Source organism: Hyperolius riggenbachi, chromosome 1 (assembly GCF_040937935.1).
Source record: "Hyperolius riggenbachi isolate aHypRig1 chromosome 1, aHypRig1.pri, whole genome shotgun sequence".
NCBI lineage: Eukaryota > Metazoa > Chordata > Amphibia > Anura > Hyperoliidae > Hyperolius > Hyperolius riggenbachi.
The window spans coordinates 255,083,486-255,101,551 of NC_090646.1; the positions used below are offsets into that span (position 1 = coordinate 255,083,486).

The 18,066-nt window shown below is 42.8% G+C and overlaps 1 protein-coding gene across 5 annotated transcripts in view; it reads left to right on the forward strand.

Moving 5' to 3' along the window:
- YTHDC1 (YTH N6-methyladenosine RNA binding protein C1) overlaps window positions 1–7,997 on the forward strand; it is an 87,741-nt gene extending 79,744 nt beyond the window's left edge. For all 5 annotated transcript variants that reach the window (XM_068232994.1, XM_068233004.1, XM_068233022.1 and 2 more), the window contains 2 exons: window positions 1,137–1,271; window positions 6,921–7,997. In XM_068232994.1, coding sequence (XP_068089095.1) covers window positions 1,137–1,271; window positions 6,921–7,133 — 348 coding nt within the window. In that variant the 3' untranslated portion in view covers window positions 7,134–7,997. The remainder of the gene's footprint in view (window positions 1–1,136; window positions 1,272–6,920) is intronic.
- Window positions 7,998–18,066: the final 10,069 nt, after the last annotated feature.

The following is an 18,066-nucleotide window of genomic DNA, read 5'->3' on the forward strand; positions in this document are numbered from 1 at the left end:
ACTGGCTCCCCATCAGCTTTAGGATCAATTTCAAAATCCTGTGCTTGGCCTACAAATCAGTGCACAAGACCTGCCCGACCTACATCTCTGATCTGGTCCACAGGCACACACCAGCCCGCCCCCTCCAATCCTCCATCGACCTGCGCCTAGTCGCACCACGCATAACTCGGTCACATGCACGATTGCAGGACTTTACCAGGGCTGCCTCTACACTCTGGAACTCACTCCCACCAGCCGTCAGACTCGCCCCCACCTTTAATACCTTCAAACAAGCTCTCAACTCACCTCTTCACGCTCGCATACCCCCCTACACCAGCACCGTAATATGTTCTGTTAGTCCCCCTCTCAAAAGATGCACCTATTGTCTCCACCCCACCCTTTAGATTGTAAGCCTCTGGCAGGGCCCTCCTCCCTAATGTATTTAGCTTGATTATGCAATTTTCTCACAACCACCCCTCTTGTAGACTCGAACAGTCTCTATTTTGACCTATGACACTGTATTGTTATCAAATCCTTTGCATGATCTTGTTTTGTTGTGAGTTTCCGTATGTTCTACCTGTATGTTAACTCATTTATCTATTGTGCAGCGCTGCGTAATATGTTGGCGCTTTATAAATACAATAAATAATAATAATAATAATAATATCAGTGTGAAACTAGCCTAATTTTCGATGGTAACCTGTCTAAAATTTAATTTTGTCCCATTGGGTTTTTCCCCCTCCTCCTTTTAAAGTGACCCATAGATGAAGAAAACAGCTGTTTTTTTACTTACCCGGGGCGTCCTCCAGCCCCATAAGTATGGATGCGTCCCTCGCCGTCCTTCTGCAGTCCTCCCGAAATCCTCAGTTCAGCTGCAGTCAACTCCCGGAAAACGGCTCAGTCGGATTCAGTCTCACTGAGTGACGTCAGCCGGGGCTTTCTGCGTTTGCGCAGAAGGTGCGCACTTGTGTGGAAGGTCCACCGCTGAGCTGCTTACCGAGGCTCACTGCGGCTGAACAGGACATCGTAGGACGGCGCGGGACACAGCCATGCCTATGGGGCTGGAGGAAGCTATCTTCATCTCTGGGTCACTTTAAAGAAACTATAACCCCAGTAAGAAATGTAACATTGTTTTCTCTTTCTTTTACTTTTTTTAGCCTCCATACCCTGCAATGGAACAGCCTCCTCATCATCCATATTACCAACATCATGCTCCCCCTCCACAGGCCCATCCACAGTTCTCAGGTCATCACCCAGTTCAACATGACACAAGATACCGGGACAAACGGGTTGTAAGTTACCTGCAGTAACAAATATTCTTATAGATTAATAGAATAAGGTCCTGTTCAGATTATGAAATGCCTGCATCAAACCAACAAATGAAGATTCAGGTAATATTAGCAATGACTAACTGTATATAGTTTATTGTGAGCTTTCAAAATGTTAGGCTGGTTTCACAGTGGGACGTTACAGGCGCACGTTAGAGCAGCCTGTAACGCACCCCACCGCACAGCAATGAAAAAATCAATGGGTTGTTCACAGTGCCCACGTTGCGTTACTTAGTAACGCTGCGCCATAAGACAACATACTGCATGCAGTACTTTATAAGCGGCAGAGCCGCGTTAGACTGCTTGCACATGCTCAGTAATTTTGGGGAGGAGCGTAGAGCGGCCAGGCACATGGCTAATTAATATTCACTGCACTCAGTGACGTGCAGTGTTTACTTCCTGGAGCGGCCGCTCTGTGCGGTGATCGGCCGGGCGGGACCACGTGATGCCGCATGCGTCGTAGAGTACGCATCACGGCATCACGGACGTCAGAGTGAGCTGCACAACGCGGCTCACTCTGACGTCCACAGCAGAGAGCACCAGGCGTTGCGTTAGGGGCACGTTATGCGACCTTAATGTCCCCTAAAACGCAACGTCCTGGTGTGAAACCAGCCTTAAAGTGAACCTGAACTCTTGCACAGGACATACGGAAGACAGAGAGAAATGCTCCTTGTATGTATTTAGAGAGTTTAGCCTGGTTAATTCCTCTTCATTTTGTGTCTAATCACACATTGTAATCTGATCTCTCCCCTGTGTCACATGACTGCCATGGCAGAGATGGCAGATGAGCTCATTTGAAAGCACAAGATGTTAATATGTCTGCTTCCATGAATCAGGAAGTAGAAACAGTGCAGATTTTTTTTTAGGATTTGTATCAGCTGTAACAAAGAAATGTTTTTTGTTTAACCTCCCTGGCGGTTTATTTATTTTGCCAGGGAGGCTGCAATGTGTTTTTTTTTAAATTAAAAAAAAAAATATTTCATGCAGCCAACTGAAAGTTGGCTGCATGAAAGCCCACTAGAGGGCGCTCCGGAAGCGTACTTTCGATCGCCTCCGGCAATCGAAAGTAACAAGATAGGCCGCAATGAGCGGCCTATCTTGTTTCGCTTTCCTCGTCGCCATGGCGACGAGCGGAGTGACGTCATGGACGTCAGTCGACGTCCTGACGTCAGAGCCGCCCGATCCAGCCCCTAGCGCCGGCCGGAACTGTTTGTTCCGGCTGGGGGGACCCTCTTTCGCCGCTGCACGCGGCGGATCGCCGCGGAGCGGCGGCGATCGGGCAGCACACGCGGCTGGCAAAGTGCCGGCTGCGTGTGCTGCTTTTTTCAGAATGGAAATCGGCCCAGCAGGGCCTGAGCGGCGACCTCCGGCGGCATACCCTGAGCTCAGCTCGGGATTACCGCCAAGGAGGTTAAAGGTTAGTATGCTGTTGTGTATCTTTTAGAGCAGAGAAGATGTTCTGAGTTCAGGTTCACTTTAAGTTTCTTTCTTCAGGCATGATAGAGAAATGGATCAGAACCACAGGGTTCTGATCCAGTTCTGTGTCATGCCTGAAGAAGAAACATAACCTTTCAAAAGCTTGTCATAAACTATGTACAGTATTTTTCAGAATATAAGACGCTCTGGAACATAAGACGCACCTAGGTTTAGAGGCCAAAAATCAGGGAAAGCAATGTATACAGTATATACTAAACATGGTGCGTCCATGTTCCAGGAGCATCTTGTACATGTTCTCCCCCATTGTCCTCCTGTGTCCACTATGTGTCCCTTCCTGTCCTCCTGTGTGTGTCATCCCTTCCAGCCACCCTGTGTGGTCCTCCTGCCCCATGTGTCCCGACCTGTCCTGTGTGTGTGTCCTCCAGCCCCCCTGTGTGGTCCTCCAGTCCCCTTGTGTCCACTCCTGTGTGTCTGTGTCCCCTCCTTCCCACCCTTGTGTGTGTTTCTGTGTTCCCTTCAACCCCCTGTGTGGTCCTCCAGTCGCATGTGTGGATCCCCCACCCCCATGTCTCCGCTCCCCCTTGGCAAAAATTACGGCAGAGCAACTCGCCTTCCTGTGGATTCCAGTGCTGTGTGGTCCTCCGCCTCCAGCATGTCAGCACTACACCTGTAAAAGAAAAGTTTGCTGAAGAGCGGCTCACTTACCTAGCGGCGACGATCTGCAGACCTCTCGAGTACCGCGTGGCTTCCCCTAGTGACAGCTCCTGTTAACGATTCAATGAGTCATTCCCCATGACTCAATGAGTCATTCACAGGAGCCTTCAGTAGGGAAGCTGCACGGTACTCGAGAGGTCTGCAAATCGTCGCCGCTAGGTAAGTGAGCCGCTCTGCAGCTAACTTTTCTTTTACAGGTGTAGCGCTGACATGCTGGAGGCGGAGGACCACACAGCACTGGAATCCATAGGAAGGTGAGTTGCTCTGCCGTAATTTTTGCCAAGTGGGAGCGGAGACATGCGGGGGGACAGGCGGACCACACAGGTGGACAAGGCAAGGAGTCTCCGACAATGCGGCGGATCGGCGGGCGTTCTAAAGTCGGGGATTCCCTGCCTTTGGAATATAAGATGCAGGATTTTTTTCTCCCCATTTTTGGGGGAGAAAAAGTGCGTCTTATATTCTGAAAAATACGGTAGTTAGTAATTAATGGTATTACTTGAATTAACGTTTGCAGGTTTGTCTACATAGCTGCTCCATGGCTTTCACCAGACCATACTTTACTTGTTCACATTCAGAGTGACCTTAGACATTTGTAATAGTGCAATATCACACTGAGTAACATTAGTGCACTACTGTGATCATCAGACATAGCTGCCAGTTTAATGTATGATATCCTTGGATATTGCTCTCTGTGTTGCAAAATGCAAAAGTGTAGAGTGATATGAATAGGGCCCTAAAGAATACCCCAGGCGTGCAGGGGGAGGGCAGATGGGATACAGAGGTATGTTCCCTGCAGGACATGCCTCTGTCCGCCCCCATGTCGTTCTCTGCCATGCTGCAGGACATGCCTCTGTGTCATTCTCCCCGTGCTATAACCCCCCGAAATTAGTGACAATGATTGTCGCTCTTCCAGAGGGTAATAGAGGAGAGAGGTACTGCCTGTTTAAACGCCCACTAGGAGCATTCCTGCATGCATTCCAAAGCTGCCATTGGGCAGTTCTCGCTCTCCCTGGCCGTGCTCCATCATGCTCCCCCGCCTCCCTGCACGGTGCTCTGTGAGAGGAGCTCTTCCAGCATCATGACCCAAGGGGTTTCAAATGGAAGAGGATGCAGGCTAATTGAGTGGAGGAGAGCGGCGGGGATTACAGCTACCTGATCTGCCCAAACCCCCCATCAGGTAGCATTCATATTTTCTTAATTTACTGCCCACCTCGGGTTCTCTTTAACCACCCTGGCATTACACTAAAATTGCCCGGGTGGCGTGCGGACAGTTTTTTTTTTTTTTTTTAATTTCTTCTGAATCATTGTAGCTAACTTTCAGTTAGCTACATGATTCACCACTAGAGGGCGCATCTGCCCATCTAGTCTGATCGCCGCAGGCTTTTATAGCAAGCAGAAAATCCAGTTGTAAATGGGATGACGTCATCCACGTCATGGAGTCCGATCCAGCCCCATAGCGCAGCCTGGCAATGATTGGCCAGGCTGTGCAAGGGGTCTGGGCGGGGGGAGGCTCCCGTACGCCGCCGCTAGTGGCGAATCGCGATCTTACCCCACACGCAGCTAGCAAAGTGCTAGCTGCGTGTATGAATTTTTTTTTTTTTATAAAAATCAGCCCACAGGGGCCGGAGATATCCACTGCGGCGGTAATGGACGAGCTGAGCTAGTCATTACCGCTAAGGTGGTTAAAGGACAACTGGTGAGAAGATTAGGAAGGCTGCCACATTTATTTCCTTTTAAACCATACCAGTTGCCTGGCTGTCCTGCTGATCTATTTAGCTACATTAGTGTCTGAATCGCAACAGAAACAAGCATGTGGCTAATCTTGTCTGATCTGACAATAATGTCAGAAATGTCTGATCTGCTGCATGCTTGTTCAGGGGCTATGGCTAAAAGTATTAGTCAGAGAATCAACAGGGCTGCCAAGCAACTGGTATTGCTTTAGAGGAAATATGGCAGCCTCCATATCCCTTTCACTTCAGTTGTCCTTTAAAGTGAACCGAGGTGAGTGATATGGAAGCTGCCATATTTATTTCTTTAAACAATACTAATTGCCTGGAAGCTGTGCTGGTCTATTTGGCTGCAGTAGTGTCTGAATTATTATTATTGTTGATTTTATAAAGTACCAACCTATTCCGTGGCGCTGTTCAGTTACACCAGAAATAAGCATGCAGCTAATCTTGTCAGTCAAACACCTGATATGCTGCATGCTTGTTCAGGGTCTATGGCTGAAAGTATTAGAGGCAGAGTATCAGCAGGACAGCTCGGCAACTGGTATTTCTTCAAAGTAAATATGGCAGCCTCCATATCACTCTCACCTCGGGTTCATTTTAAAGGCAACTTAGCAGCCCTGGTATATTAAAATGAATAACACAAACCTCCCCCTAAGGAAGGTATATAAATTGGGGGGGTTGGGGGGTATACATTACTCACCTTCAGGGGCTCCTCCACAGCCTCTTGTCTGTATGGGCTCCACCATCTCCAGCCAGACCCACAGGTAAAACTGTTTCAAGCTCCCACGGTAGTGTCATGTGTCCATGGCCACTGCAGTGCATGCAGGGAGTTGTAGTCTTTCAATGTGATTACATCTTCCAGCATGCATTTCAGTGGCCAGGAACACATTGCTGCAGAGGCACGTAAGACTTTGGCGACTGCTAGTCTGTCTGGAGAATATGGCAGAGCACATACAGACAGGTAGAAGCCCCCCATAGGTAGGTAGGTAATGCTTGTAGGAGTGGGTACTTAAATCATTAGTTTAGGTAGTTTAATCCCACTTTCCAAAGCACCAATGCCCCAAGTGCCTATCCATAAACCCCCCAATTTAGGAAACCTGTACTTACTGCTCCCTCTTTGCAGCTAGAGTAATTATAATCTATATTCTAATATAATCCCACTTAGAAAGCAAAACTAGTCAAATGGCTTTTGTCAGTTTGTCCCCAGATGATCTCTACTGAACATTGACCATCTATCTGCTCATCCTGCCAGACTCCGCTTTAACCAACATCTCCTCATTTCCAAAGTACCAAAATGCCCCAGGCGCCTATTCATAACAACTCCTATAAGGAGACCAGAAAACCTGTACTTACTGCCCCCTCTTCGCAGCTAAAGTAATTACAATCTATATTCTGATATAAGAGCATGAACACTTGTCAGTAAGTGTTCTCCGTTCTGGGACCCGATCCACCGTACATCCAAATGACTTGCTACAGTAACAAACTTTCCCCTCTTCCTCACAAAACTCTATCCTACTTTCTTGAACTGCAGTAGATAGTGTCAAATTATGAACTCTCATGCTGTATATTAAGATAGTTACTGCAGACACTGGTAGCAAACTGATTTTGTTTGGCAACAGCTGCCTGGATTGTTATTTAATTTCTGCTAACATCTTTATTTCTGTACTGGCTGTCATTAACAGTACCATTATATTTTGTGTCTTAATTCCTGTATCTTTTGTTTTATTCTAAGCATGACTATGACATGAGAGTGGATGACTTCCTCCGACGGACTCAGGCTGTCGTCAGTGGTCGTAGAAGCCGTCCTAGAGAAAGAGAGCGGGAGCGTGAAAGAGAGAGGCCCAGAGACAACAGGCGAGACAGAGGACGGGACAGAGACCGAGATCGGGACAGAGAGAGAATGCGTGACAGAGACCGAGGAGACAGAGGCAGATATCGAAGATGATTTTATACTCCGGCATTGGATTTGTGCACATGAACATTTGCTTTAGATTCTCACTGTCCCTTGTGTGTTTACAAAATAGTGACATTTCTGGTAAAGCCATCTAATTTGAAGGTTTAAAAACAAGCTAATTTTTTTTTTCTATTTTTGGTTTGTTTCAATCCTTTGTTCGTGCACGTACTGTAGTAACTGGATGAAGCTTAAATATGGCCTAAACATTGCACATTGATAAAGCGGAGAGGAAAAAAACTTCATTCTTTTGTAAATGTTTTCTGTATATTTTTTTGAAATTGATTCTATCTTTGAATCCAGTCAGCTGTGCATAAGGTCATGAGCGGTTGCAATTTATTTAAGAAGTAATAAAATAAATCGGCACATCGAGAAATGACTTGGTATTTTTTTTCCCTGTTTGCATCCCACACAATCTACAGTGGATTCTGTGAAAAAAATGCTGCTAGAAAGTATGCAATTTTTTGAAGGTTAAACAATCTGTAAGATAGTATAATGGACAAGATGTTTCCCCACTCATTACTTGGTAACAATGAAAGCAATACTTTAAACCATTTTTAATTTTTATTTTTTTTTTCCATTTTTGGATTGGTGCTCCATCTTATCATGTCTGATTTTTCAGGCATCAATGGGGAGTAATGACTGTTGGTAGTATGACCATGTTAGCTTTTGCCGCCATTTTGTATTAAACTTATTGTTTGTAACTTAATTTGTCACTGCAGTGGTTTCTTTAGCCATTTGATAGCAGTTGTTGAGATTTTCTTCTGCTGCAAAGCTTTTCTTATTTTGTGTAGTCTTATACCATAATGCATTGTACTGTGCCATTTTTTATAATAAAACCACTGTGGAAATCTTAAATGTAGTTGTTTTACTTCTATGCTTTATCTACTCATCATTCATTACTTTTTTTTTTTTTCTCCATGAAAACTTAGTTGAGGGATGTTTTTTCTTAACCAGTATATTACAAGTATATTGTATTCTAAGGTATACAATAGCCACAGACCCTTAAAAAGCATATGCAGATCAGGTGTTTCTGACGTTATTGTCAGATCTGACAAGATTAGCTGTATGCTTGTTTCTGGTGTGATTCGGACACTACTGCAGCCAAATAGAGTAGCCGGTTGCCAGGTACCTAGTATTGCTTAAAAGGAAATACTGTAAATGTGGCAGCTTCCACATACCTCTCACTTCAATTGTCCTTTAAGAGTGTTCAACTTTACAGCCGTGAAAAGTTAATACAAAGTTATTGCACCACTGATCTTGCCACATTTAAAGCGGTTTAACACCCAGCATTACAACTTTGCTTTAAAAGATTGCTTACAGCTTACAAACTATTATGCCAGATTTTTTTTTAAGCAGAAATTCACTGAATGGGTTAAACATGACATTTTAGTGTTGGATTTAACTAGGAATCCGCATCCGTTCTTATCTTTAGTTACAAAATGTATCTTTATTTGGAATACAAATAGACCTTTGAAAAGCCTGCTGGGAAGCCCTCTTTGTTCTCTGAGCAGTGTTTGTTTGTTACATTGTAGATAGATACATTTGTAACTAAACAAGCAAGCATGGAGGAGGATTTCTAGCTAAATGCAGCACTAAAATGTCATGTTTAATCCATTCAGTGAATTTCTGCTAAAAAAAAAAATCTGGCATAATAGTTTATAAGCTGTAAGCAATCTTTTAAAGCAAAGTTGAAATGCTGGGTGTTAGACCACTTTAAGATACAGGCTTTTTTTTCTTCCATTGTTTACATTACAGAAATGAGCCATCCAGGGCCTGTTTAAGCCGCACAGGGCCCCATGGCAAAGGTAACCTGCTCCCCCACCACCACCAAAGTTCGCCCTGATCTGGCCACTGCACATCCACCCCGATCATGGTAGTTGTGATCCACTTGTAGAGTTGTGCAGGGGATGTGGAGGCCACACACGTCCGCACTACAGTTCCCACAATCTCTTGGATCGCCTACTGCTGATACCCTATTTTGGTTACTCCTGCTCGTACCAGGTGACAGCTCCTAGTTAATGAGCTTTCACCTGATATGAGCAGTAGGTGATGCAAGGGATTGTTGGGGCTGTAGTGCAGATGTGTGTGGCCTAAGCAGCGCGTGCTGTGCAGCTAGCCCCTGAGAGCAGTCCAGGAAGTGACCACCCAGAGGTCTGGTGCTGCAGTGAGGCCCACCAGCTGTCGGGGGCCCTGGGGCAATTGCCCTTTTTGCCTTTATGGCAGTACCAGCCCTGAAGCAATCACCAGTCCTTAAACTGGGTTTGCAGATGCTATCAACAATTCAGCAAAGAGATGTGTAGAGAATCAGTTTACAGCTGTAGAAACAGTGTGAAGCGTGATCAGCCACACTGCACTGTTTACCATGTCAATAATGACAGAATAACTGATTTTGCTGAGCATAGTTAGGTTGGCGTGTGGGAGTTAAAATAAGTTGATTCAGGCATATATATATTTATTTCTCTAGCCGTCATACGGGACACTGGACACTGGAGATGTGGCTCCGCCCATCCAATCAGTGGAAACCACCTGAAAGAGTAAAAAGAGTATTAATAGCCCCCACCCTCCCCTGGCTCTTCAGTTTAATTTGGTTTCCGTCCCGGAAACACCGAAGAGGAGTAGCTCCCTTAGTTTTTATTATTTTTTAGCTTCACTAGGTGGTGAGGCTAAGAGAAGACCGGGTGTTGGGTGATCGTTGTGAACGCTAAGTGGCGTCTCTTTATGCACCCGGTTTTCTGCCGAACGCGGTGTTCGGATGTCGATCCCTCTGCCCTCCGTATGCATTTGTGCGGGCAAGGATCGTGGGACTCTCCCCCAGCTGCTTGGCATCCTCTTGGCAGCACTGCGCATGCAGGAAATCCCTGGGCCACAAGCGATGGTTGGGAAGCTGGCGCTGGTGGGGGAGTCTAATATAGGAGAACTAGGCAGCATAAGAAATGGAACTGCTCCTGTTGTTCTCCCCCATGCTGGAAAGATGGGATCACAGACAAGAGGCTTCCCAGTCTGTTCCAGCAGCAGAGGTGACTGCATTGACCATACTGGAGAGATGGGATCACAGGCAAGAGGCTTCCCAGTCTGTCCAGCAGCAGAGGTAAGTGCATTAACCAGGCTGGAAAGATGGGATCACAGGCAAGAGGCTTCCCAGTCTGTTCCAGCAGCAGAGGTGAGTGCATTGACCATGCTGGAGAGATGGGATAACAGGCATGAGGCTTCCTTGTCTGTTCCAGCAGATGAGGTGTGTGCACTGATAGTGTTTTTTTGCAGGGATATACACTCATATTATGCAGTTTAGAGTGTGATTTCACCTGTGTTTTATCCTTTCCCGCTATCTATATCATAGCAAGCTGAAAGTAAAAGCGGGGGAGGTATAGGATAATGTTTGGAGAAGCCAAAAACGAAAATTTGCTATTGCAACATTAAGCTTCCCCAGTATTATAACGAGATGAGTAAGGAAAGCCCTGAGCAGTTTTAAGGAATCATTTGTTTCCTATGCTAGATGCAGAAACTAACATTTTACAGGGATGTGCACTCATATGTCTAGTATTAGAGAGTGATTTTCCCTGTATATATTTTTTTCTTTTCTCCTATCCTCTGTGTCCATGTGATCTAGCTGTGAATGTTAAGCAGCAGGTGGGGCAGCAATTGGCTTCCCCAATATTAGAACATGATGATTTGTCAAACCTGCACTGAAGCGATGGTGATTGACAATTAAGGAGTAATGGAAACTTTCAAGAAATGAATCTCTGGTTAGTTTTCAGGGAGTCCCTTGTTTCGAATTTTACTTCGAATCTGTTGCGATTACGACTTTCAGTCGGTTTCGATTATAACTGTCAGTACGTTATGACTTTTAGTATGTTGTGATTATGATTTTTAGTATCTTTCGATTATGACTTCGAGTCTTTCGATTATGACTTCGAGTCTTTCGACTATGACTTCGAGTCTTTCGACTATGACTTCGAGTCTTTCGACTATGACTTCGAGTCTTTCGATTATGACTTCGAGTCTTTCGACTATGACTTCGAGTCTTTCGACTATGACTTCGAGTCTTTCGACTATGACTTCGAGTCTTTCGATTATGACTTTGAGTCTTTCGATTATGACTTTGAGTCTTTCGATTATGACTTCGAGTCTTTCGACTATGACTTCGAGTCTTTCGACTATGACTTCGAGTCTTTCGACTATGACTTCGAGTCTTTCGATTTTGACTTCGAGTCTTTCGATTTTGACTTCGAGTCTTTCGATTTTGACTTCGAGTCTTTCGATTTTGACTTCGAGTCTTTCGATTATGACTTCGAGTCTTTCGATTATGACTTCGAGTCTTTCGATTATGACTTCGAGTCTTTCGATTATGACTTCGAGTTTTTCGATTTTGACTTCGAGTCTTTCGATTTTGACTTCGAGTCTTTCGATTATGACTTCGAGTCTTTCGATTATGACTTCGAGTCTTTCGATTATGACTTCGAGTCTTTCGACTATGACTTCGAGTCTTTCGACTATGACTTCGAGTCTTTCGACTATGACTTCGAGTCTTTCGACTATGACTTCGAGTCTTTCGATTTTGACTTCGAGTCTTTCGATTTTGACTTCGAGTCTTTCGATTTTGACTTCGAGTCTTTCGATTTTGACTTCGAGTCTTTCGATTATGACTTCGAGTTTTTCGATTATGACTTCGAGTCTTTCGATTATGACTTCGAGTCTTTCGACTATGACTTCGAGTCTTTCGACTATGACTTCGAGTCTTTCGATTTTGACTTCGAGTCTTTCGATTTTGACTTCGAGTCTTTCGATTTTGACTTCGAGTCTTTCGATTTTGACTTCGAGTCTTTCGATTATGACTTCGAGTTTTTCGATTATGACTTCGAGTCTTTCGATTATGACTTCGAGTCTGTTTCGATTTTGACTTCGAGTCTGTTTCGATTTTGACTTCGAGTCTGTTTCGATTTTGACTTCGAGTCTGTTTCGATTTTGACTTCGAGTCTGTTTCGATTTTGACTCCGAGTCTGTTTCGATTTTGATTTCGACTCTGTTTCGATTTTGACTTTCAGTCTTTCGATTATGACTTCGAGTCTTTCGACTATGACTTCGAGTCTTTCGATTATGACTTCGAGTCTTTCGATTATGACTTCGAGTCTTTCGATTTTGACTTCGAGTCTTTCGATTTTGACTTCGAGTCTTTCGATTTTGACTTCGAGTCTGTTTCGATTTTGACTTCGAGTCTGTTTCGATTTTGACTTCGAGTCTGTTTCGATTTTGACTTCGAGTCTGTTTCGATTTTGACTTCGAGTCTGTTTCGATTTTGACTTCGAGTCTGTTTCGATTTTGACTTCGAGTCTTTCGATTTGACTTCGAGTCTTTCGATTTTGACTTCGAGTCTGTTTCGATTTTGACTTCGAGTCTGTTTCGATTTTGACTTCGAGTCTGTTTCGATTTTGACTTCGAGTCTGTTTCGATTTTGACTTCGAGTCTGTTTCGATTTTGATTTCGACTCTGTTTCGATTTTGACTTTCAGTCTTTCGATTATGACTTTGAGTCTTTCGATTTGACTTCGAGTCTTTCGATTTTGACTTCGAGTCTTTCGATTTTGACTTCGAGTCTGTTTCGATTTTGACTTCGAGTCTGTTTCGATTTTGACTTCGAGTCTGTTTCGATTTTGACTTCGAGTCTGTTTCGATTTTGACTTCGAGTCTGTTTCGATTTTGATTTCGACTCTGTTTCGATTTTGACTTTCAGTCTTTCGATTATGACTTCGAGTCTTTCGATTATGACTTCGAGTCTTTCGATTATGACTTCGAGTCTTTCGATTATGACTTCGAGTGTTTCGATTATGACTTCGAGTCTTTCGATTTTGACTTCGAGTGTTTCGATTTTGACTTCGAGTCTGTTTCGATTTTGACTTCGAGTCTGTTTCGATTTTGACTTCGAGTCTGTTTCGATTTTGACTTCGAGTCTGTTTCGATTTTGACTTCGAGTCTGTTTCGATTTTGACTTCGAGTCTGTTTCGATTTTGACTTCGAGTCTGTTTCGATTTTGACTTCGAGTCTGTTTCGATTTGACTTCGAGTCTTTCGATTTTGACTTCGAGTCTGTTTCGATTTTGACTTCGAGTCTGTTTCGATTTTGACTTCGAGTCTGTTTCGATTTTGACTTCGAGTCTGTTTCGATTTTGACTTCGAGTCTGTTTCGATTTTGATTTCGACTCTGTTTCGATTTTGACTTTCAGTCTTTCGATTATGACTTTGAGTCTTTCGATTTGACTTCGAGTCTTTCGATTTTGACTTCGAGTCTTTCGATTTTGACTTCGAGTCTGTTTCGATTTTGACTTCGAGTCTGTTTCGATTTTGACTTCGAGTCTGTTTCGATTTTGACTTCGAGTCTGTTTCGATTTTGACTTCGAGTCTGTTTCGATTTTGACTTCGAGTCTGTTTCGATGTTGACTTCGAGTCTTTCGATTTTGACTTCGAGTCTTTCGATTTTGACTTCGAGTCTGTTTCGATTTTGACTTTGAGTCTGTTTCGATTTTGACTTCGAGTCTGTTTCGATTTTGACTTCGAGTCTGTTTCGATTTTGACTTCGAGTCTGTTTCGATTTTGACTTCGAGTCTGTTTCGATTTTGACTTCGAGTCTGTTTCGATTTTGATTTCGACTCTGTTTCGATTTTGACTTTCAGTCTTTCGATTATGACTTTGAGTCTTTCGATTTGACTTCGAGTCTTTCGATTTTGACTTCGAGTCTTTTGATTTTGACTTCGAGTCTTTCGATTTTGACTTCGAGTCTGTTTCGATTTTGACTTCGAGTCTGTTTCGATTTTGACTTCGAGTCTGTTTCGATTTTGACTTCGAGTCTGTTTCGATTTTGATTTCGACTCTGTTTCGATTTTGACTTTCAGTCTTTCGATTATGACTTCGAGTCTTTCGATTATGACTTCGAGTCTTTCGATTATGACTTCGAGTCTTTCGATTATGACTTCGAGTCTTTCGATTATGACTTCGAGTCTTTCGATTATGACTTCGAGTCTTTCGATTATGACTTCGAGTCTTTCGATTTTGACTTCGAGTCTTTCGATTATGACTTCGAGTCTGTTTCGATTTTGACTTCGAGTCTGTTTCGATTTTGACTTCGAGTCTGTTTCGATTTTGACTTCGAGTCTTTCGATTTGACTTCGAGTCTTTCGATTTGACTTCGAGTCTTTCGATTTTGACTTCGAGTCTTTCGATTTTGACTTCGAGTCTTTTTCGATTTTGACTTTGAGTCTGTTTCGATTTTGACTCCGAGTCTGTTTCGATTTTGACTCCGAGTCTGTTTCGATTTTGACTCCGAGTCTGTTTCGATTTTGACTCCGAGTCTGTTTCGATTTTGACTCCGAGTCTGTTTCGATTTTGACTTTTGATTTGTTTCCTATGCTAGATGCAGAAACTAACATTTTACAGGGATGTGCACTCATATGTCTAGTATTAGAGAGTGATTTTCCCTGTATATATTTTTTTCTTTTCTCCTATCCTCTGTGTCCATGTGATCTAGCTGTGAATGTTAAGCAGCAGGTGGGGCAGCAATTGGCTTCCCCAATATTAGAACATGATGATTTGTCAAACCTGCACTGAAGCGATGGTGATTGACAATTAAGGAGTAATGGAAACTTTCAAGAAATGAATCTCTGGTTAGTTTTCAGGGAGTCCCTTGTTTCGAATTTTACTTCGAATCTGTTGCGATTACGACTTTCAGTCGGTTTCGATTATAACTGTCAGTACGTTATGACTTTTAGTATGTTGTGATTATGATTTTTAGTATCTTTCGATTATGACTTCGAGTCTTTCGATTATGACTTCGAGTCTTTCGACTATGACTTCGAGTCTTTCGACTATGACTTCGAGTCTTTCGACTATGACTTCGAGTCTTTCGATTATGACTTTGAGTCTTTCGATTATGACTTCGAGTCTTTCGACTATGACTTCGAGTCTTTCGACTATGACTTCGAGTCTTTCGACTATGACTTCGAGTCTTTCGATTATGACTTCGAGTCTTTCGATTATGACTTCGAGTCTTTCGACTATGACTTCGAGTCTTTCGATTATGACTTCGAGTTTTTCGATTTTGACTTCGAGTCTTTCGATTTTGACTTCGAGTCTTTCGATTATGACTTCGAGTCTTTCGATTATGACTTCGAGTCTTTCGATTATGACTTCGAGTCTTTCGACTATGACTTCGAGTCTTTCGACTATGACTTCGAGTCTTTCGACTATGACTTCGAGTCTTTCGACTATGACTTCGAGTCTTTCGATTATGACTTCGAGTCTTTCGATTATGACTTCGAGTCTTTCGATTTTGACTTCGAGTCTTTCGATTTTGACTTCGAGTCTTTCGATTTTGACTTCGAGTCTGTTTCGATTTTGACTTCGAGTCTGTTTCGATTTTGACTTCGAGTCTGTTTCGATTTTGACTTCGAGTCTGTTTCGATTTTGACTTCGAGTCTGTTTCGATTTTGACTTCGAGTCTTTCGATTTGACTTCGAGTCTTTCGATTTTGACTTCGAGTCTGTTTCGATTTTGACTTCGAGTCTGTTTCGATTTTGACTTCGAGTCTGTTTCGATTTTGACTTCGAGTCTGTTTCGATTTTGACTTCGAGTCTGTTTCGATTTTGACTTCGAGTCTGTTTCGATTTTGACTTCGAGTCTGTTTCGATTTTGATTTCGACTCTGTTTCGATTTTGACTTTCAGTCTTTCGATTATGACTTTGAGTCTTTCGATTTGACTTCGAGTCTTTCGATTTTGACTTCGAGTCTTTCGATTTTGACTTCGAGTCTGTTTCGATTTTGACTTCGAGTCTGTTTCGATTTTGACTTCGAGTCTGTTTCGATTTTGACTTCGAGTCTGTTTCGATTTTGACTTCGAGTCTGTTTCGATTTTGATTTCGACTCTGTTTCGATTTTGACTTTCAGTCTTTCGATTATGACTTCGAGTCTTTCGATTATGACTTCGAGTCTTTCGATTATGACTTCGAGTCTTTCGATTATGACTTCGAGTCTTTCGATTATGACTTCGAGTCTTTCGATTATGACTTCGAGTCTTTCGATTTTGACTTCGAGTCTTTCGATTATGACTTCGAGTCTTTCGATTATGACTTCGAGTCTTTCGATTTTGACTTCGAGTGTTTCGATTTTGACTTCGAGTCTGTTTCGATTTTGACTTCGAGTCTGTTTCGATTTTGACTTCGAGTCTGTTTCGATTTTGACTTCGAGTCTGTTTCGATTTTGACTTCGAGTCTGTTTCGATTTTGACTTCGAGTCTGTTTCGATTTTGACTTCGAGTCTGTTTCGATTTTGACTTCGAGTCTTTCGATTTGACTTCGAGTCTTTCGATTTTGACTTCGAGTCTGTTTCGATTTTGACTTCGAGTCTGTTTCGATTTTGACTTCGAGTCTGTTTCGATTTTGACTTCGAGTCTGTTTCGATTTTGACTTCGAGTCTGTTTCGATTTTGATTTCGACTCTGTTTCGATTTTGACTTTCAGTCTTTCGATTATGACTTTGAGTCTTTCGATTTGACTTCGAGTCTTTCGATTTTGACTTCGAGTCTTTCGATTTTGACTTCGAGTCTGTTTCGATTTTGACTTCGAGTCTGTTTCGATTTTGACTTCGAGTCTGTTTCGATTTTGACTTCGAGTCTGTTTCGATTTTGACTTCGAGTCTGTTTCGATGTTGACTTCGAGTCTTTCGATTTTGACTTCGAGTCTTTCGATTTTGACTTCGAGTCTGTTTCGATTTTGACTTTGAGTCTGTTTCGATTTTGACTTCGAGTCTGTTTCGATTTTGACTTCGAGTCTGTTTCGATTTTGACTTCGAGTCTGTTTCGATTTTGACTTCGAGTCTGTTTCGATTTTGACTTCGAGTCTGTTTCGATTTTGATTTCGACTCTGTTTCGATTTTGACTTTCAGTCTTTCGATTATGACTTTGAGTCTTTCGATTTGACTTCGAGTCTTTCGATTTTGACTTCGAGTCTTTTGATTTTGACTTCGAGTCTTTCGATTTTGACTTCGAGTCTGTTTCGATTTTGACTTCGAGTCTGTTTCGATTTTGACTTCGAGTCTGTTTCGATTTTGACTTCGAGTCTGTTTCGATTTTGATTTCGACTCTGTTTCGATTTTGACTTTCAGTCTTTCGATTATGACTTCGAGTCTTTCGATTATGACTTCGAGTCTTTCGATTATGACTTCGAGTCTTTCGATTATGACTTCGAGTCTTTCGATTATGACTTCGAGTCTTTCGATTATGACTTCGAGTCTTTCGATTATGACTTCGAGTCTTTCGATTTTGACTTCGAGTCTTTCGATTATGACTTCGAGTCTGTTTCGATTTTGACTTCGAGTCTGTTTCGATTTTGACTTCGAGTCTGTTTCGATTTTGACTTCGAGTCTTTCGATTTGACTTCGAGTCTTTCGATTTGACTTCGAGTCTTTCGATTTTGACTTCGAGTCTTTCGATTTTGACTTCGAGTCTTTTTCGATTTTGACTTTGAGTCTGTTTCGATTTTGACTCCGAGTCTGTTTCGATTTTGACTCCGAGTCTGTTTCGATTTTGACTCCGAGTCTGTTTCGATTTTGACTCCGAGTCTGTTTCGATTTTGACTCCGAGTCTGTTTCGATTTTGACTTTCAGTCTTTTGATTATGACTTCGAGTCTTTTGATTATGACTTCGAGTCTTTCGATTATGACTTCGAGTCTTTCGATTATGACTTCGAGTCTTTCGATTATGACTTCGAGTCTTTCGATTATGACTTCGAGTCTTTCGATTATGACTTCGAGTCTGTTTCGATTTTGACTTCGAGTCTGTTTCGATTTTGACTTCGAGTCTGTTTCGATTTTGACTTCGAGTCTGTTTCGATTTTGACTTCGAGTCTGTTTCGATTTTGACTTCGAGTCTGTTTCGATTTTGACT